Raw genomic sequence first — 21,826 nt, 5'->3', positions numbered from 1 at the left:
GATTGTCTTCTGCTTTCTTTTACTACCTTGTGATATTTTCCTCGAAGTTTTTTAAAGTTGACTAAATTTTCTGACGTGGGTTGGTTTTTTGCTTTATTAAAAGCTTTATGGCTTTCTTACATAGCCATCTGACACTCTTTGTTCCACCTAGGTGTATTTCTTTTCTTGGTACTTATTTGCCTTGTGGCTTCAGAGGATTCCTGTACTGCTGTTTTGATCATTGTTTCCAGTAACTCTATTTCTTGATTGATATTTTTTGGGTACATTTCTCAGTTTAGGGTTTTTTGGGGACTATTGATTGTTGTTTTGTACTTAGGCCAGTTTATTTTAGGAGGGACTTGTGTAGGGTACTTTAATTGGCAAATCATCACTATCATGGAGGTTTTAGAGGGACTCCCATTCTAAGTATTGGGTCAGTTTACTACTACAGATTGTTAGATCGATTGTACTTAATTTGCCAGTGCTTACAGTGAAATGGGTTGGGCTGCCTGAGTTATGATTTCTGGGCTTTCTGTTAACTTTTCAATAATTTTCCCACAACCATTTACTTTGTACGAACCCCAAAGATAGTGATGGCTGTTAAAATCACTCATTAAGATAAATGGTATCGGAAGTTGAGTATTTCTAGGTCAATCAAGCTTAAGATTTTGTTGTTTGGTATGTACATATACATTGCATATGTCAATCTTACTTGGGAGAGACACAGTAACCGCAATTGCTTCAAGTGTGTGTCAAGTGGGATTTCAACGCTATTAAATTCTTTGGACACCGCGATTAGTACTCCCCCACTTGCGTGGTCTACGTAGTCCCTGGTCCTATTGAATCTAGTGAATCCTTTAAGATCTGTGTGGTGGTGTTTTTTTAAAGTTTCCTATAGGCAGAGGATAGTTGGGTTGTGCTGTTTTAGTAAAAGCTGTAATAGTTCGTATTGTATGTAAAATCCGTTTATATTTCATTGTATTATATGTTTCATTTATATTTAAGAGGAGTCACTTTCTATTTCCGATGACCAGTTTGTGTTTTGTTTTCTTTGTGGGTTTTGAGTTAACTTATTTTGCAGTCGGTTTATCCTGTTTTTTAGGCATTACTTTTTGAGTAGAGGGGGAATTTTTTGTAGCACTTGTGCCAAGGCTAGAGTATTGGTCATATATTCTTTTGATATTTCTATTGGGTTTGGTGCTCCGATTGTATTTTCTAGAAAGCATTTAATTTGGAGGTAGTTTAGTATATGGTTGTATTCTTGGTCTTCTATATAGGTTTTAGCTGGTTTGAGCATATCATCAATTTTGTTAAGGGTAAAAGCAGGGGATGGAGGCCGTTTTGATTTCTTGATGGTTTGTTCAGGGGGTTTAAGGAGGTTTTTCGTTGGTTTTAAATCAGGAGTCTTGAAATTTAAATCGCTTAATTTGACTGGTTTCATACTGCCTTCTTCTGATGTTGTGGGTAACGTTCTTTTAATTCCTGTTTTGTTTAGATTCGAGTCTACTGTTTCTATTTCTCTCTGTTTGGTTGTGTTAGAGACCTCTTGTGTTCCTGGTTTTGGGCATTCTCTTGTATTTAAGTTATTTATTTCTATTTCTTTGAGGTGGTCGTTGATATGGGGTAGATGGTGAATTGGACTTCAATTGCCTTGTAAACTAGTTTCGTTTGGATTTGCGTTATCTGAGCATTGCTTGGCAATGTATAAAAAAAACATGTCTGTTTTTCTGTAGTGGCAATTATTCTGTATGATTTGTTATCTATTGTGATTTGAAAAGAGCTAGGTATGTTTTTTGCATCGTCCGGATCTACGTGAATCTGTCTTCTAAAACTTAGTATATGTGACAGGTTTGGATCTGTGATTCCTGCTTTTAGAGGGGTTATTTTTGAATGTACTTTAATATTGTTTTCTTTTGAAAATGTTCTCGATTACTGAGTTTCTTACTCGATTACTAAGATAGGTGCTATGTTGGATAATGTGATTCGTTGGGTCGGTAACATCATAGGGCGAACTTTTATGTTCGCATTGTTGATTAATATAGTTTTGTGTTTCGATGTGAGACATATGACTGTTTCTTTATTGCCCAGATACATGCAGATTCTTCCGTTGAAATCCTTGACAAGTATTTTATGGCTTTGGGTCCTATTATGTTCTCAACTGCTCGAGCGTATTCTTTGATGGTAATAACATCAATTGATTGCAATATTATTGCTGGATCTTCGGTTGGAGTTCTAGGTATGGTTATATTGGTTTTTTGGGCGATATTGTTATTTTCCATTGGAATATATTGGTTTGTGTCGGTTTGGGCGAGGTTACTAATTTCAAAAGTTTCGTCACTATATTGGCTCTCGCCCTGCGACATGGCGATACGTACAATGTACGTATACACGAATCGAGGTTTATATTATTATAGCACTCACTAACACTACGTATTTACGATACACGTCAACGGTACGAGTTAGAAATAAACACGTCGTTTTGCGTCGGCTGTCGACACGAGATTGTCTGTTTTTATTTGGTATATTTCCGGAGAACTAGAATCGTTAATCATTGCTTTATTAGACGGCATAGTAGAAATTTTGCCATTTTTCAGTGTTGCATTTTATGCCTCATTATCATATCGGGGATTACGCGTGTAGAAATTATATAGTTATTATCATGTATAGTTAAACTTGCATAAAATTCGTCTATTATCGTACTTGTAGAACTTACCCCCGCAAAAACTTCTTTTAACTGCAATTTTGGAAATCCTACATCTACATACTGATCAGCACGCATCAAACAAACATCACTTCCCGTTCAATCAGTGCATCACTTTGGTGGCCATTTTTTGGTTATGTACATTTTTTAAATATGCCCAAAATTGTAACCAATTTTTGTACATTTTTTTTTGTAATGCTTGTGGTACTATGCTACGCACCGCTGCTGCTGCATTCTGTTCTTTCGCACATTTTGATGCCACTTGACCTTGCTCGCCGCATCGGTAGCACCTCACACTTTTAAATTTTAGCGGGCAATTCGCGCTGATATGATTTTTCTTGTCGCAATAGTAACATCGTCTCGGTGCTCGTCCCGTTTCTTCGACCACCGAGATTCCGTTCCCTCGCTGTGCAGAATTCCCAACCGTTCTTCTGTTGGGGGCACGACTTGGTTGCATCCTCGATTTTAGCGCGATTTGTTCAAATGCCTCCAAAGATCCACTATCGTTCGAAACCGATGAAGTTGCACATGATCTCGTAAGAACGTATCAGGTATAACCTTCACGATATAACTGATTACTTTATCTTCTGGGATCGATATCTGGTTCACGTCTCACCCCTGTTACACATTCGTTCCTCAAATTTCCTCTTTATCGCGATTTTGCTTGGACGGTAATCGTGCATCTTTCGTATTCTCTGGAATAAATCTCCTATTGATATGCATAAGAATTCGGCCCTTGAACGGAACCATTCGCTTGCCCTTTCTCTTAGCCATAAGCTAATTAAGAGCCTTGCCACGTTTTCGTTCAATTGGTAGGTCCTAATGAGAAACTTTACTTGCCTCTCCCATGTCTCATATGTCTCACTATTTTCGTCAAAACGGTTCAGGAGTTCAGTAATCACCTATATATTTGGTCTGGACTGCATATGTTGCATTGGAGACCGTTGGCTCCTGCGTCTCTCGCCAATCGTTCTTGCGTGTTGGTTTCGGATCTTTGAGCTTCGCAAAACAATTCGATTTCTCGACGAGCTAGCTCAAGCTAACGCTTGCAAGTTCCTTTTCACATCTTATTAAAGCGATCTTTCTTACGTGATGCGAGGTATCCATCGCTTGTTCCACCGGAGCACCCAATAAGCTTAGATCATCCTGTGATATTCCTCCGCAAACTTCAGTCTGTGTTTTTTATCCAAGCACCCGTCGGATCCGCATCCAACAATCGCTGAAATAATTCCGCCTTCAGCTCAGCTGTTGGTAGACCTCGTATTTTCTAGTATTCCTTCAGACTCAGTGCTGTAAAGTTATCTGCCGTTCCCATTATCGGATTCATCTTTAGCATAAATCACACTTCAACTACGTCGAAACTAACCAGATCACGAAGAAAGTCACCTTTCGATACTGACTGAAAGTGCTAAAATCACGCAGCAAAGCACTCTCGCGCGTTAATCGCCGTTATACGTTTTTAATCAATCTACTCGAAGATCCCTTAATTCGATAGAATCCCGGACGAGTCCCCAATTGGTATGGATTCTCATTTTGGTTGGGCTTGATTAACGAAAAAATACAAATTAAAATAAAAAGAATATAGGCCTTTTATTACCAACGGTATATCAAAATTCACGAAGAAACTTTTTATTCGCCGTCTCACACGATAATCCTATTGCGCGAGCTAACACGCCGGTATTTATTTCCTTTCGCACATTCTCATTCGCACACACGGATTTCGTAGTTAACGCACTTCATACTACTCTCTCTCTCACACACTCATTCACACCTTGTCATACACTCTGTAGGTTAATTACCTGTCGCGTGTTTACTTAAAGGCTCGTCTTACAAGGAACCTTCGCGAACGGTCCGGCATCGTATTTTTTTTAGTTGCGGTAACTCGAGTTTAACCCTTTTAGTGCCGGGTGAAAAAGAGACGCCTATGCGAAGATAACCGGCCGAATTTCACGATTTTACTAGGATTTGGAAAAAGGCTCATAAAAACCAAACAAAAAACAATATTTAGATAATTCAAAAGCAGTGTAATAAGGACGAAATAGAGAATAAAACAATGACACTAATTTTTCTATATTCATTGAAAATTATATAAATAACAGAGGTATAAATGATCATAAAGAAAATAAAAATTGAGTTCTCTCTTACAAAACGTATTTGCACATATGAAAAGGCATCTTTTCATCATAACTTTATATAGACCATTTGTTACAAAGTATATACTATGCATTACCAATTTATTTTGTAACAAAATAAATAATATTGCATAACAAAAGTAACGAATAACTCCAAGCTACATGGTAAGGGCCGGACGGATTATCTCTTCCGAAAGAAGTAATTTTTATAGGTAATATAACATTGCTGAAACAAAATTATGTTATCATAAATATATTTGTGATATAATTTTGCATAATACTTAATTATAATAACATAAATATTTATATTTAGATATTGTAAATGTGTAACATTTTGTTATTATGACTAACCCAAACAATTTATTTAGCATTCGTGGCTACTAATGCACACACCATGCAATCCTTTATTGCACCTATTGCAAATTGTGCGTGATTTTCGTTTTGGCCCACCATCCTTTCTACTGCACACCACACAAACTCTTTCCAGTCTTCCTGGAAGGTTTTGTATGCCTATGCATGGCGCATTTGTGGATGTTTCAGCCAATGGTCTTTCGGGTGCTATCTTCTTTGCTGTCATCCATTCTCTGGTTATGGACTGAATAACATCAGTTATAAATTCGAGTCGTGTTTTGGTTCTGCCTTCTGTATTTTGCTGATACAAGATGTAAGCATTCAACACCATTCGAGAGAAAATGGCAAAAACTACTTTTTTCCAATATTTGACAGTTCTTCTTTCGTCCAAATAGGAATACAACATCATATCTGATGTGTCTATGTCTCCCATGTGTTTATTGTATTCATTTATAATTGCTGGTTTTTCAACCTGTCTCTGTTCACTCCTTTTTTTAATTATAATTGTTTTATTTTCAGCCTTTTCGTATGTCGATAAAAGTAAAACATTCTTCTTTTGTGATTTTTTTACCCGGTAAGCTAATAATAATATTTCCTTATTTCGGGCGTACTTAGATGCGTCCTCTTGCAATTTCTGCTTCAGAAACGGTGGAATATATTTTCTATTACTTCGGATTGTGCCAGTAAAATATGTCTGCTTTTCAAACAATGATCTTGCTAATGAGATGCTTGTAAAAAAATTGTCGGCTACCACGTGATACCCTTTCATAAGATAGTTGCCCATATTCAATAAGTTATATACAACAACATAACTGAGGCCGTTTTCTCTTATTTCTTCTTTATCTGATTGATGTGTGGCTCCTCTATAGCAAAAAAATGATAAGCAATAATGAGTAACTGCATCAGTGAGCATCCAAAATTTGATGCCCCATTTATGATGCTTTTTATTCGGAAGATATTGGGTCAACGACGTTCTATATTTCGTGCCGACTAATGATTCGTCAATGCTCAAATGTTGATGAGGCGAATAATGATATCTAAATTTATTATTTGCGTGGGTAACAACTGGTTCAAATTTTGTTGAAGGGTCATATCCTGGGCTATCACGTGCTGCTAAATTGTTATTGTCTACGACGTGGAAAAACCTGCAAATTAATTGAAACCTATTTCGGCTAAACATTTGGCCAAACCATGGAATGTGTCTATGGTTTGTTGACCAATAGCTGAAAAGTGTCGGTCGACGTGTGATACCCATTTCTAAAAGAACGGCAATAAAAGCCCTCATTTCTGACACTGTGGTTGTTTTCCATTCTGCTGCTCTGGATCCTGATGGTACACTGATTTTGTTGAGAAATTGTCTGGCATATCGGTTTGTTTCACTTCTCAATTGGCTCAAAAATTCTTCGGTAAAAAATAAATCGAAATATTCTCTGGGTGTGGAATTTTTCGGTAGCATATGTTTAGGCCCAGCAATTTCCATAAATTGTGGGCTAGGATTATATTCACTGTCATTGTGATTATATTTCACTGTCACTGGTTCGTTATCACTATCTTCACTATCACTATATATTCTACGTGAATGCCGACTACTTGGTGCCACAATTTCATCATCGTCACTATGTGCTTCTTCCATCTGGTCAAGTATTTGGACTAATTCGTCTTCATTCATGACGGTGTATGTAAGACGTATATTTGAAAAGTCGAGATACACGGAAATACGCAGGGTTGTTGGAAGTCTTTTCCAACGCGATGGTTAGTCAAGACTGACTTTCCCTTGTTCTAAAAAGGTCCCCTTTGGGGGGGGGGGGGGGGGGGGTACACTGGAATGTCTTCAAGGACCCTCCGTTTATGGCCCTGCATCGTCGAAGTCCTCGGACCCGGCGCACATGGCCCACCATGACCTAAGCGAGATCTAGAGCCTTCCGCCGGGAACGGCCAGCTCTGGGTTTTCTTACATGTATTTTTTTATAGAAGGTCGGTGGCAAAATTTTAGAAATCCTGTGTTGCTAATTAACGGTTTGTCAAAAACAAAAATGTTTAACACAAGTGGAAAACAACGGCAATAACAAAATTGACGCTTTTCGAACTATTACTGCGACGAAACGTACTGCTCACAACAACGATCAAGGAGAAACTAATTACGTTTCGCTGCTTCAATGCAACCTTATTTCGTGACAGTTTTCAAAGAGATGTTTATAAATAAGAATTCAAAGTGCTATTGACATGGCCCGATAAGGGTCCAACGACGCCGTCTGGATTGAATTTTTACCGTATCGCTCTCGCGTATAAGCAGTCTTGACATCAACTGACATAGAATATAAGGAACAGTTAAATCGAAAAACTACTTTTTTTAATTCTTTCGTAATAAAATTAAACCATTTATAACGTATTATAAATTTATTTTGAAATAGAGTTCTCTCGCAATGCGAATAGTAAAGCGCTACAAGGTGCGGGCCGATATATCGGCGCTGGCACATTTCGCCAGTGCAGCAAAGGCCAATATATCGGCCTCCGGCAATAAAAGGGTTAAGGGGTGAAACCACCCGTTGAAGTGGTACTCGTCGAAAAAATATTTGAAACATAAAGATTTCTTACACCATGTGCATTTAGTTATTGCCACATCACCACAAACATGGCATCTTGGTTCATTTTTAACAGAATAGCAGTACTCAACATTATCTCTTATGTCTTATTTTGGCATCTAGAATCTCTCATTAAGATTTTTCCCAGGGGTGGCCGAATACCCTGTATAGATGAAAAACCAAATGCATTCCAGAATCCTGTTGAATACTGAACAGTTTAATTTGAAATAAAAATAAAATATGTATGAAACAATGAAAGATAAAATGTTATTAAAAAATTTAATAAAATAATGGAAGAAGAAATTTGTAATATTGAACGTTGATATAATATGAATGTTGGATATATGACTGAACAGATCTACAGCTAAAATGCTCTTTGAAACATTTCCGTATCTCCTCTTGGAGATTCCTCTTGACATACCACTATTTTCGGCAGCCGAGAATGATCTCTTTCACTTTTACTCACTGTACTTTACTCAGTTCAGGAGTCGATTCTGTTTGTTTCTTTAATTCGAATCGATCCAATGAGTCTATAAATGCCTGGTTTGGGGTCTGGTGTTCAGACATATATCCAACATTTACGGTAAATAAATAGGATTACTTTAGAGAGAATACATACATAAACTGAGCACCCTGAGAAAATCCAATAGCATTATAACCATCTTTGAGATGTTTATCCTTTGATAGTTGCTCGCAAACTTGTGATATTTGTTGATTGATATTTCCAAAGTAACTGTGTTCCACATCCTAAAATATTGACATCAAATTTTAATAAATTATTAATTGTACATTATTACAATATCTTGATGTGTATTATGCACACACATTTACCATTTTATAAATAATAAATTATTCTATATATCTGTTGAACTAAAAATTAAGATATAGGTTTTAAACGCTTTTAAGAATTTAGTCTCCAATTGAATGTGGATTATATTATGGTGTCAATGGTTGAATGTGGACATGACTATGTTTATTCTTGTCTCATAAAAAGTCATATTTTACGAAATTAAAATACAATAGATAAGAATATATATTATATTAGAATCTAAGGGTTCTAACGGGTGTCCGGACGAGAGAAATGACAGGGAAAGATAAGTTGACAAGTTTTATTTTATTTTTGTTTATTTTTACAAAAAATAGGAAAAGAATAGTATAAAAAAATATATAAAAATAAAAATATATATTCATTTAGGTCTGGGTTAGGTCTGGGTTAGTTTCGGCCAAATTAAATACGTGCATACACGTATCGCAAATACACACTCGTCAGCTGTTCGCCTCGCTCTCCAAGCGACTATCGGTACGCTTGGAGGGGGGGATCAGCTGTCGTCTAGCGTAGTTAAGTGGACTGTAATTTTTAGTGCTCGATGATATAGTTAGTATTTAAGCTATCACCGAGACTTTTGCCCCGAACGGAGGAGAATTCATTCGTATTTGTCGGAGGCTATGTTTCGCCACGGACGAGTCACCAAACAGAGGTTGTAAGGCTCCAAGTGGATGGATCCCGTGAGCACGCTCACCGTGCGGGTTGACGTATAAACGTCGCGCAAGGCGATTTCCCGCGACACCTTGTAGCTACTCCACAGCGACCGTTACTACGGGGACTGTGGTAGAAAGTGTTTTTTACAGGAAATCCCGAGCTGGTCCAACCGCACTTAAATGGCGGCCGAGATTCTTTTTCCCGGACGAACGTGATTTTTAAATAGATTTAACATATATAAACACTGTTGTTTAAATCGCGGCCGAGATTCTTTTTGCCGGACGAACGCGATTTTTAAACAAATTTAACATATTGTTGCGACGGTATGAAGATGCTGCGCAATACCGCGAAATTGCATCGTCGCAATGGTGTAAAGAGGCTTCGCGATGAGGTGAAGCTGCCACACAAAACGAGCGGATGCGAGATCCCGTGCCTTCCGGTTGCTGAGAAACCGGAAACGATTTGAAGAAGAGAACTGCGATAGATCTCGTGACGAACGAACGTATTGTTGCGCCAGGGCAGGGCGTTTTTCCAATAACTCATATTGGCACAACACAAATTCAACGTAACACAACAATAAACGCAAACTAAGAACTTTATTAACAAGGATGCTTTTCGATACGTTCGTTCCTCACGAGATCTATCGCAGTTCTCTTCTTCAAATCGTTGCCGGTTTCTCAGCAACCGGAAGGCCACGGGATCTCGCTTCCGCTCGTTCGTAGGGGCAGCTTCACATCGTTGCGGAACAGCCTTCACGTTGCCGCAACGATGCATCTTCAATCCGTCGCAACATTGTCAATAAAGTTTATAGTTTGCGTTACAGTTGTGTTACGTTGTGCTATTTTTGTTGTGTTAATTTTTCCGTATTATAATATGCGTCGTTCGACGAGTAATACTCCCCGGCGTAACAATATATAAACACTGTTGTTTAAATATGTTAAATCTATTTAAAAATCGCGTTTGTCGGGGAAAAAGAATCTCGGTCGCGATTCTCGAATCCGTTTGTGTACGTTACACTTCAGAAGGTTAAGCTGGCGCCGAGTTCGTTCGGCGTATAGATAGTTGAAAACCGTGGCTGTTTACGTGTTTTTATACGCTAACCTCACGCGAAGATTCGCTTCAAACAATTGTTTAAACAATATTGTGACGTCAGCGTCGAGAGAGATAACCGTATCGTTTATTGAAAAGAGATCGACGGTTGGATTCAGCGACCGAGTCTTTGCCTGTCGGTGCTCGACGAATTTGCAAATTATTCTCGAACCGACTGCCAACGGGAGCGGATCCCAGTCGATTTCGCTCCAAAAGTACACGCTCAGCAGAGAAAGCGAAAAAGCTTCTCTGTGCAAATATACTGGACTTCTATGCTAAAGAATTCTCATCATTGCTGCGATTCGAGTTTTCTGAGAACAATCTGCCAAGCGGAAGAGTTGTCGTAGTGCACGTTGCGCGTGACGCGACCACGGACGCAAGGAATTAATTGTACGTTGCAATCATTGTCGCGACCGCGACGTAAGACACTTAGTTTGCAAACACCCAGAATCCCTTTAAAGCTATACGGCTTTGGTGCCTCCCAAAAGTCCTACCGACAGATTGCTACCGCCTCGTGAAGTGTTCTCCGTGCAAAGGCTACTGCGACCCTCTCCGAAAACTCGTCGGTGTACGAGTGGACCGTACACCCAACGGAGGAGTTCGGGTTCAAAGCGCCTGCTTTCTGTCACGCCACCTACCACATACGGTCCCCGTGCAACACGGTCGCCGGGTAGGCTTTATAGTGCGGTTGGACCTGCTCTGGATTTTCTGCAAAAAACACTTACTGTCATAGTCCCCGAATTAACGGTCGTTGTGCAGTAGCTACAAAGTGTCGTGGGAAATCGCCTTGCGCAACGTTCATACGTCAACCCATACGGTGAACGTGCTTACGGAATCCACCCACTTGAAGCCTTACAACCTCCATTTGGTGACCCGTCCGTGGCGAAACAGAGCCCCCGACAGATACAAGTGAATTCTCCTCTATTCAGGGCAAAAGTCTCGTTGCTAGTTTAAATAATAACTATTAGCGAGCAACAAATAAATATAGTCCACTTAACTACACTAAACGACAGCTGATCTCCCCCTCCGCGCACCGATAGTCGCTTGGCAAGCGAGGCAAACAGCTGACAAGCGTGTATTTGCGATATGTGTACACGCACATATTTAATTTGATCGAAACTTCGTTACAGAATTCGAAGTCCGATCCAGCTGGGACAACGCCGCGCCAATGAGGCTGACCACCTCCTGGCCCAAATAAATATATTTATTTTTCTTATATATATTTTGTATTTATTTTTCTTTTTTTTCTTAATTTTGTAAAATAAACGGCTTGACGCCACGCGACAGCAGAAAATATAAATAAATATATAATCGTCCGGATAGAACCCTTAGATTCTAACACACAGATTTAACATATTTGTTCGAATGATTTGCGTTCGAGCAGACGATTCGGGGAGATAAGAAATTCGGAAAGCGGTTGGTGACCGCTGCCTGGTAACAAAGGCATCCACGCGAGCTGGCAGCATAGCGGATGGTGCAAAAACGCTAAACACATGTGGCCGTTAGCGAGCGTTGTTACGCGACCTGTCCCCACCGGACCGTTTGCTCGAGATTCAAAACTTAAGTCGTTCGAAATTTCCCCCACTCTGACTCCCTGCGCTGGTATCTATAAAAGGCCGCGCGTCGCGGTATCGTTGCTTGTATCGCTGACCTACGTATGTTCTCCGGATTGTTTCTTTGAGTCGCGAGTAAAGAAAGCGTTTGCCGGTATCCGGCCCACCACGCGAGTATTCCTTCCGCTCGAGCGATAATCTTCTTTGGGACCTCTCCCACGTCTCTGCGGCTACGCGGGTGTTGTCCGCGACGATAGTTTGTTGTCCGTCATATTAGTGTGTCGGGGTCTCTGTGTATCGTGGAATGTGTGTGTGTAAATAAACTTTGGACGCGCCGGAAGGCCGAATAGAACTGCCGTGCCCTTCTTTGCGCCCTTCTGACCGGCAATCCCACTCCAGTAGAGTGTACGAACAGTTTCTATTAATTCTTTTAATAACAGTTTTATTTAAACATACTACTATCCATAAAAGTAATAGTATCAAACAGGAAATAGAATAATGCTGTTTATTAGAAGCATATTTTGCGCTTTGTATTATTATGATACACAAATGATCTCTATATGTATAACAAACGGCTTGTATATTATAATTAACTCTTCGTCAACCGCGATTGCGGAACGAAAACTGTCCTATACGGCCCAACGTAAATAGCTTACTTCAAATATGATATTGCGTGTAGTAGATTTCGAAGCAGTCATCTATACAAAGTAGAGTGGACCTTATTTTTAAACCTTGGAATTTTTTAGGGACACCCCCTAGAATTAATTGATCAGTCACATCGAAAGTGCAAATCTTTTATTCTTGTAATTCGTTTTTCTCCGTTTTAATCCACAGTTTCTACACAGTTTTTTATATTGTTGAATTCGTATTTTTACGCTCCATAAGAATATAAACAAAAAATATATTATTGTATTAAAAAAAAAATAAAATACGACGAGCCAAGGCTGTGCAACGCGTAGAGAATGAAAGAGAGTGTGAATTCCAACGATTTATGGTATCACTTTGTTAATAAGGTGCATAAGGAGAGTGTTGATAGCGAAGACGAACCTGTGAGGACGAAACGTAGTGAACGAACCCGATGCGAGCTCGGGAAATCACTAGGATAAGATGGTGCAGACGAACTCGATCCAAAATCGAGGAGATGCTAGAAGGTTGTAACAAACGCAGATGAACTCAATGCGAAATCGAAGAGTCATTGGTAGGTTGTATAATTCGCAGACGAACCTGATGCGACCACGCACCCGTTTGGTTGTTCAGGCGGCAGGAGAGATGAACCCCTACGTGGCGCGTCCCCAGGTGGCGGATAGGGGTAGCCGCTGGGATAGGGTCACCAATCTGAGAAGGCTGGTGGCCGCATTCTCGCATGGCATCCTGGAAGTCGGAGCGAAAGCTCCCGTGGACCAAACACCGGTATGTGTATGTTGTATATATGTGAATGTATGTGTGAGTGGCTGGGGCATGAGATATTTGTCGCGGGTTCTACCTAAGGCCGCAAATCACGGATCGTGGGCACTGGCGGGAAAAGACACGGCGCGGCGGGGGACTGTGTGATGTCTCACTAAAATTCCCAGTCCCCCGCCAGGCGTCTGAGGATGGGCACCATGGAGTCCGGTAAGACTTCGGGCGGGCCCACAGGTGTCCATGAGGATTTCTCCACGTAAAAAAAAAAGACGAACCTAATACGAAATACAGAGAGCTGCTGTTCATACGGACAAATCTGATTTGAGATCGGAGAGCCGCAGGAAATGTTAGTTGGTATGTAACTCTAAATTATTAAATGTAATATAACTCAAGCAGTAAAAATGTATTATTGTGGGATGTGTTACGTATGTCGAACGTTTCGTTCCTCAAATTTTTCTTGCCACTTGCGTGCATTATGAAATCGTCCTGCTACTTATCTAACCTTTGAAATGGGGGTCACTTCCGTCGCGATGCAGCAGCCCGTTAATTAATACAATTCGGAGAATAGAGCAGCCCGTTAATTAATACAATTCGGAGAATAGTGCACACGGTGATTTCTAACGTACTTTTGAATCCGCCCCACACAGATTTTTTGGTATATAAACCCTGTGATTTCATTACTCGGGGGATCATAATCGTACCGTCACGTTAGAGTCAACGTCACGTCTCTTGTCACGCGTATACGATTTGATAGTCAGTTGTATCTTGCGAGATCGGGCTACCGTACCCTTTAGTATCAAACCATATAGAATCTGTGAACCGGCATAAATTCTATTGCGGCCTTTATTTCCAACTGACATACCCCCGCATCGCCAGTGCGTCAACACCGCGCAAGATCTTTTTAGGTAAATATACTCATTCTTTGATCGCGACACAAGATACACGAAACAATTGTATTTTATTTGTTGATTTAAGAATATATCTACTTTTATTATCAAATCAGAGTTACCCAACTTCTTTAACCCACAATTATATAAAGCGATTATTATTAGTTAAACGTTCCCATAATAATATAACCTTACCGCTCGGGTTATATTATATTTAATAATTCACAGTTACGAGTTCAATTAACACATCCCCAAATCCAAATACAACCTCTTACAACCTAGTGGCTCCTCGATTACGCATCGAGTTCGTCCACGCAATCTATTACCATCCTAGCGGCTCCCTGATTTCGCATCAGGTTCGTCCGCATCCTACAGCTCCCTGATTTCGCATCAGGTTCGTCTGTGATTTATCCAACCTCCCAGCAGCTCCTCGATTTCGCATTGAGTTCGTCTGCGTTTCTTCCAACCTCCTAGCAGCTCCCCGATTTCGCATTGGGTTCGTCTGCGTCGTTATCAACAATCCTAGTGACTCCCCGATTTCGCATCGGGTTCGTTCACGACGTTTCACCCTCCTACGGCTCCCTGGTTTCGCACCAGGTTCGTCCGTACGTGACTCCATCCCAGAGGCTCCCTGATTTCGCATCAGGTTCGTCCTCGTTATCAACTATCCTAGCGGCTCCCCGATTTCGCATCGGGTTCGTCCGTGTACCTAACTAACAAATTGATACCATATTCCATACTCTCTCTCGCACTCGCAGGCCACGCGCGCTGCACGGCCCTGGCTCGTAACAGATGGTTTAATTGTAATCCCTTAGTATAATAGTGGGTTTAAAAAATTGAGCAACTCTATTTAATAATGAACACTATACAGGGTGTTCGGGTACCTTTCGGAAAAAATTTAATGGGAGATTCTAGAGGCCAAAATAAGACGAAAATCAAGAACATCAATTTATTGATTGAGGCTTCGTTAAAAACTTACTTAAGTTTAAAGTTGCGCCTGTATAACGGCAATCTGTGAACAGCTGCGTGCGCGCCGTAGGTTGAAGCAGGTCAGTCCTAGTGGTTCTTACTCACAAAGCTGTAAGGCTATCGAGACGACAGTAAGTAGAATTTCTCATGCTGAGTGAGAATCACTATCGCATACACGCAGCTATACGCAGATTGCCGTTCTACAAGCGGAACTTTAAACGTTAATAACTTTTCAATGGAGCTTCAATAAACAAACTGGTATTCTTGATTTTTGTCTTACTTTGGCCTCTAGAATTTCCCACTAAAATATTTCTCAAAGATGGCCGGACACCCTGTATATGTAGTATAGAAATTTATCGTGAACACGGTAAAAAACTGTGAGAGATTGTAATAACAATTCTTACACCGTATTTCGGATATTGGCACTATCTTTATATGGATAATTATTATAATACTTTGAATATTGCTGAATTCCTGTTATAGAATAAAATACGAATTTGAGGTACATACGCGCTAATAGATTGCCAAGATATTTGAAAACAAAGCCATTGAAGCTAAAAAACGAAAAAGTATTTTCAAGCGGAAAAGTGATATTTTGATACTTTGGAAAGATAAAAGAGAAGTGCAGATGATTTCGACAATTCATAAATTTGATGTGGTTGAATGTATTGGAAAATACAATACCATAAGCAAACCTAAATACATCAGAGATTATAATCTAAACATGAACGGCGTCGAATCGCAGATCAATATCTTTCATACTACTCTATATTGAGAAAAGCAATTAAATGGCTTAAGAAAGTGGTATTGTATCTCATGAACTGCGACTTATTCAATGCCTTCAGAACTTATAATTTATGCAATGATAAAAAGATGAGATATAAAGGTTTTTTACTCGCTATAATGCAATTATGGACCATGGGAGAAGAATCAATAGACAGTGATGGATGTTGAACGAAGTATTTCGGTAATTATTGAGATTAGGTTCCTCTTCACCGATTTTGATGAAATTTAAATATGTGTAGAACTCAACATTTTGAACAACTTTCTCCTAGACATATAACCGCCGCTCGGCCTTAGTTTTCGAGATATTTTCGAAAAACTGCTGCTACTACACAATGAATTCTACGTATACCTATGCATGCATGGCGGCGTATGCGTCAGCATCGGACCGCAGCGCTGCCTATCCACTGTTTTCACAAACACATTACGTTTTTAAACAAATGATGGTTTCGAAACCATACTTAGTCAGTAGAACAAATTTTTTGGGACAAATAGCAGACATTGAACAGATAATTAAATATTGTGAAGTACTGTAAAGTGTTGTGGGCAGTATTTTAAAATCGGCATGAAATTACATGAATTGTTGAGTATATGCAATGATTATGAAAAGTTATTAGATTTTTTAATTACAAAAAATGTAATTCATGGAAGGATGAATTGCACTAAATGCAATCACCCGATGACATTTATTCGAAAAAGTTTAAGATTTCAGGTACATATTTATCCTTAAACAAAATATATTCATAAAGATCCTTAAAATCGGTAAGATCTACTCGAAACTGCATGCTTTCTGTATTTCAGTGTCGAAGAACAACTTATGTTAAAAACAGAAATAAAAAATTAGTAAAGCGGCAATGTGATACAATGATTAGTGCATACCAAAATACGTAGTTCCAAAATGCACGTTTAAACGTCCGAGACATATGCCGATTTGTATCATACCATATAATGCTTCGACCGCCACGTCAATCTTTTATAATAAATGAATTAAATATAGTAAACCGCACAGCTGTGGACTGGGCAAGTTTTCGTAGGGAATTATGTATTTTGTGGGCAGAAAAGCACTCAGTTATGTTAGGAGGCGAAAATGAAACAGTGGGGATAGACGAAGCAAAAATAAGGAAAAGTGTTAGGGGGAGGAGGTTTGAAAATACCTCGCCTAACGGGGGTCCGGATCTCGAGGGAAAGAACAGACGGAAAATAAGCGGTACAATTATAATTTTATTTTCGCTTGATCGCCTTATGCGACTAAGCCGTTTATTTCGTTAAATTTGACTCTTAAATACAGACGATAGAAGAAATTGGGAAAAAAACTCAGACGTCTGGCTGACGTCTAGAAAAACCCTCGCGTCGATCGGTCTGATGGCTCGCGTCGCGCTGTTATGGAATAGAAAGAGAGAGACGAATTTAGGCGTTAAATACCTGACAACGTTAGTCACGTTGTGTGTCTTACTCTTTTCTGCACGCTCCTGGTTTGTGCTTGTCGCACTCAGGAGCGGGAATCTCAGCCGCCGCGATACGCAGCTAAGCGAGTGGACTGTATATGTGAGCGTTCCCTTTAAATCGGGAATCGCTCTGTTATTGTTACGAGATCGGGGTTTGTATCCAGCTTCCTCCGCAGCCTTAAGAGAGCGGAGAGTTTTCTCCGGTCTCGGGTAATTAAGAGGCGGCCGAATTTAAAAACGTCCCGTTATCTAGTGAGATTTAATCTCATTACTTTGACGACTGCAACTCTTGATTGTCGCAGGAGAGGGTGAATAGAGGGAGGTTGTAAGGCTCCAACCGTCACCCAGTCCTCGGTCCCTTACCGTCTTCGTATGTGCGTACGGAACACAGTGTGGTGCAGTCTTTCAACGGCGTATTTGACGACTTACGTTGAGACTATCAGACCACGGCGCTTTGTGAGTCGCGTTCTACGCACAGTAGCCGTACAGGACTGGCGGTCAGTGAACAGCGCTCTAGCAGGTCGCCGGAAGCTGGGCTTGGAATAACTCGTCCCAAGCTCCGACTGGAAGACGGCAAGTCCACTCAGGGTATACACGCCACGAAGGCCCCTATAGGTGGGAGCAAGACCGTTCGAAAATCAAGGGAGGATCGAGTTTTAATCTCGATGCCTCTCGCACGACCGCTGTTTGCAGCAATACGTGGAAAATTCGGGAACTCGATGATATCAACGAGTTTCCCGCAGTCTTTTAACCGGGTCGTACTCACGACCGAATCGATTAACTAGCTGATTCGACAAACGGAATTACACGTAGGTTACTGGTATGAATTTGCTTACGCAATCTAACCAGTAAAGCTACGGCTATACGTCGCTTGTCCGCTTAACGAAAGTTCGAATAACTCGAACTTTCGAATCTGCGATAGAATCAGCCGATGTGTCACAAAATGTTTCCTCAACGAAAGCTCGAATAACTCGAAGCGATTCGGAGATTTTGGGAATTCTGCGGAGCGTGATCGTTTACCGATGTGCTCAAGGCAGGATCCTGATTAAGAGTGACGGACGAGCACGAGCTGCCAAAAGTTACGCGTGAGAGGGGGAATCCTCCGACACGCGGCGCTGTCGCCGTGTCTTTCGTCCGTCTTTTTCTAACTTGTAAACGTACCTTTTCTCTGTACTCGTACGTTGAACTAATTGTTCGAACTCGTACGTTACTTGGTCGATCGCGTGACTTTCAGAAAAAACCCGAAAATTATGGTTTTTCTAGTCTATATTGTGTCGCGTAACGGACGCCGCGACCGAGAGTCCTCTGGTCGGTTACGTACCTCGAAATCAACACTGTTTAACGAATTTTATGTTATGTTCAAATACCTCGAATTAATGCGATATTTAAACAAAAAGAAAATATAAAAAAGGTCGCATTATAACCGGTCACTGGATTTTTGGAGGATTTGAGCGGTCAACAAATAGAATTTTTATACAACCTGTCAAAGATCGCAATTCCGAAACACTACTAATTACAATCAAACAGTGGATCAAACCTAGAACGACCATAATATCAGATTGCTGGAAGGCCTATGATTGCCTAAATACGGAAGGGTACATACATTTAAAAGTTAATCACAAAATAAACTTCGTGGATCCCATGACAGAGGCACATACACAACACATTGAACGTATCTGGAGGGAAACAAGGGCTAATATCCCACGCTATGGCACACGCAGTTATCATTATATAGGATACATAGCAGAATTTATGTTCCGCCGTACATACAACTTTGATAATCGTATAATGTCATTCTTTGATGTAATGGCTGACATATTTCCAGCAAATAATGGAACAACAATAGAATAATAAATAATTGAGTCTAATAACTATTCCGTTTTTTTTTTGTTTTTTAATAACTCAAAACCACTTATTCTTAAAGGCGTGGGTGGAGCCTCACACTTGCCCCATAAAATATAACCCAACCTAACCTTACCCAATTATTCTATTGATGGAGGATGCATAACTGTGTAAATTTTACGATTTTTGAATTTTAATTTTACGATTTTTTATTTTGACTCGCGTGTGCCCCCAGACCTAACCTAATCTAATATAATATTCCTAATCAATGAATTAGGTTAGATTAGGGTCTAAGATAATATTCTGGTCGCCGTTAGGCGCCCAGACATAAACTTAGATTCAAAATCACTAAAATTAGTTAAAGGGTCTAACCGAATAAGCATGGTAAAAGTGCCGCCAAACCAAATTGAACGGGGTTAATACCACTCGATAGGTGGTTCGAAGAAACCCCTTTTCCCAAAGTTTCAATCCGGTATCTCTACTACAGGGGTAATTACGGGGTGAAAATCATTTTTTGGTTTATCCTTAATATCTCTCGTTCTACTCAATTAAAGATTATGAAAAAAATCATGTTCATCTATCGATTGATGTACATGTTTGAGAATTTTTTCAGAATTTTTGGATGCAAATTCGATTTTTAAAAAATTCGAAAATATTTTAACCGTCGATTTTTTGTCGAAGTTACCAAGTGACCACATTTGTTTTTATACAGTATAAAGCTCTCAAAAGAATTAGTAATCCCTAATTTTTTCAGATTTTTCGAAGGGGTGGAACGTAGTCAAAAAAATAAAAAATGATTAAAAAATAGAGAAAAAGCTTTATATTGTCTTAATTACTTACGTGGCCATGCTCATATTTTTACAGCTGTAGCGTAATATTATGACTATTAATGCGTAATTTTTTCAGATTTTTTGGAAAAGTGCATTATTGTTAAATAAATATGAATTCATATTTCCTACATTTTCATACCAAAAACGGCCGCACATGCTTTTAAAATAGATATAATTAAAATATATTTGTTTACATACTTTGTTAACTGGTCGCTAGATGTAGTTTCAAATATGTACGTGTGATACTGGACTCCTGTTGATTAGAACCACTACGGCGCGGCGCGATGCGCTGATCATTTTGGTACAGCATCCTTGTGTATATAATATATAAAATTAATATTATAATATATATAATATATATTATGTACATGAAGTTTTTTAAATATTCCTTAAATATTTTTGCTTTAATTAAAATAAATGATCTAAACAAGGTTTACCTGCTATTATTTTTATTGCCAGCATTAATAACTCGGTTTGTTCTTCAATCTTCATCGCTGTCATCATTTATTACAGGATTTACTTTTTCACTTTCAAATAATTTACTCAGTATTTCTGCAGGTTTTATTATTTTTGAAGTGTATCTGGCATGCGATAGATAATAAATTATCGCAGTTATATGGGAGCAGCATCCAATTGTCCTGTTACCACTTGCACATTCACAGAAATATCGTCTAATTCCCGAGTTGCCCGTTGAATTTGATGTATAGTTTATGTAGCACTTGTACAGTTTTTTATTAATATGTCGTGATTGCACTTTGAACTGACCTATATTTTCGTTTTGTTTTAAATAACTGAGGTTTATTTCATTTTGTTCATTCATTATTTCGGCAAGATAGGATATTGCTTGGGAAAATTGATACGATCCCGTAAAAAATATTTTTAGATCTTGTTCGGTCATTTCTGGGAAGTCGAGTAAATCGGTTACTGTTATTTTCTTGAATGCAGCTTTTCGTCTGTTTAAGTTTTGTGATTGTATTTCCATTCCTAGTGAATTTTCTTCGTCCTTTCTTTCTGAAAATCTTCTTACTATTTCTTCTGTGCACCCTACATCGGAATGTAATCTTTTGCCAAACATGTTTTGTAGAAAACAGGTAATGCGGCAGTATGATTTGACTGCTGGAAGTAATTTATTATCCAGTTGGTGATGCAGCAGGCGATATTTTTGCCCTATTATGCCATGGATAGCTTCAACGACCCAACGCACTTTTGTCACTAATCTTGAATAATTTGCTTCTGCAGTGGTTAGTTGATGCCGCTTCCCTTTCAGAGCTGGCATTAGTACTCTGAAGCCTTCCTCTTCTAGCCCTGTCTTCACGTCTCGGAAACCTCGATCGACAATGCATATATCTCCTTTCTTCATTAATGATCGTAGACCATTCCTATCTTCCATGACAATCTTCATGATCTCGGCATCATTTTGCGTGGCGTAGAATGGTCCTACTATCTCAACAATATATCCACTTGTTGTGCAAATTGTGAACGGTTTGCACAATGGCATCTTTTTTTGTCCCGAATATGCTTTTCGTTGATATTCATTATTTGCGCTTTTTCCATGGCGTATGTATGTACCGTCAAAAATTAGGGTTAATTCGTCTGTTATATTATATTGTTGCGCCGGGGCGGGGCTTTCTTCCAATAACTCATATTGACACAACACAATTAAAATACCACAACGTAACACAACTAATGCAAACTAGGAACTTTATTAACAAGAGTGCTTTTCGATACGTTTGTTCGCCTTGCGATCTGTCGTAATTCTAATCTTCAAAATCGTTGCCGGTTTCTCGGCAACCGGAAGGCTC

At 39.4% G+C, this 21,826-nt stretch overlaps 2 protein-coding genes across 5 annotated transcripts in view; one reads left to right on the top strand and one right to left on the bottom strand.

Annotated features, from left to right (window-relative positions):
* Ppt1 (Palmitoyl-protein thioesterase 1) overlaps positions 1-21,826 on the bottom strand; it is a 482,953-nt gene that overhangs the window by 171,152 nt on the left and 289,975 nt on the right. For all 4 annotated transcript variants that reach the window (XM_076768402.1, XM_076768417.1, XM_076768410.1 and 1 more), the window contains one exon: positions 8,365-8,492. In XM_076768402.1, the coding sequence (XP_076624517.1) occupies positions 8,365-8,492 (128 nt within the window). The remainder of the gene's footprint in view (positions 1-8,364; positions 8,493-21,826) is intronic.
* On the top strand, positions 16,856-19,203 carry LOC143342669 (uncharacterized). The gene is made up of 3 exons (XM_076766794.1): positions 16,856-17,049; positions 18,750-18,806; positions 18,894-19,203. The coding sequence occupies exons 1-3, from the start codon at positions 16,856-16,858 to the stop codon at positions 19,201-19,203; spliced, it is 561 nt and encodes a 186-aa protein (XP_076622909.1).

The sequence above is a fragment of the Colletes latitarsis genome, chromosome 1 (assembly GCF_051014445.1).
Source record: "Colletes latitarsis isolate SP2378_abdomen chromosome 1, iyColLati1, whole genome shotgun sequence".
In the NCBI taxonomy this organism is placed as follows: Eukaryota; Metazoa; Arthropoda; class Insecta; order Hymenoptera; family Colletidae; genus Colletes; species Colletes latitarsis.
This window is presented reverse-complemented; position numbering and strand designations above follow the sequence as displayed.

Excerpts from the sequence above, each read along its gene's own strand:
- LOC143342669 (XM_076766794.1), top strand. The coding sequence starts at position 16,856 with ATGCTTCGACCGCCACGTCAATCTTTTATAATAAATGAATTAAATATA. Across the intron at positions 17,050-18,749 it reads AAAAGTGTTAGGGGGAGGAG|AAAATATAAAAAAGGTCGCA; the intron begins GTTTGAAAATAC and ends TTAAACAAAAAG. Across the intron at positions 18,807-18,893 it reads ATTTTTGGAGGATTTGAGCG|AACGACCATAATATCAGATT; the intron begins GTCAACAAATAG and ends GATCAAACCTAG.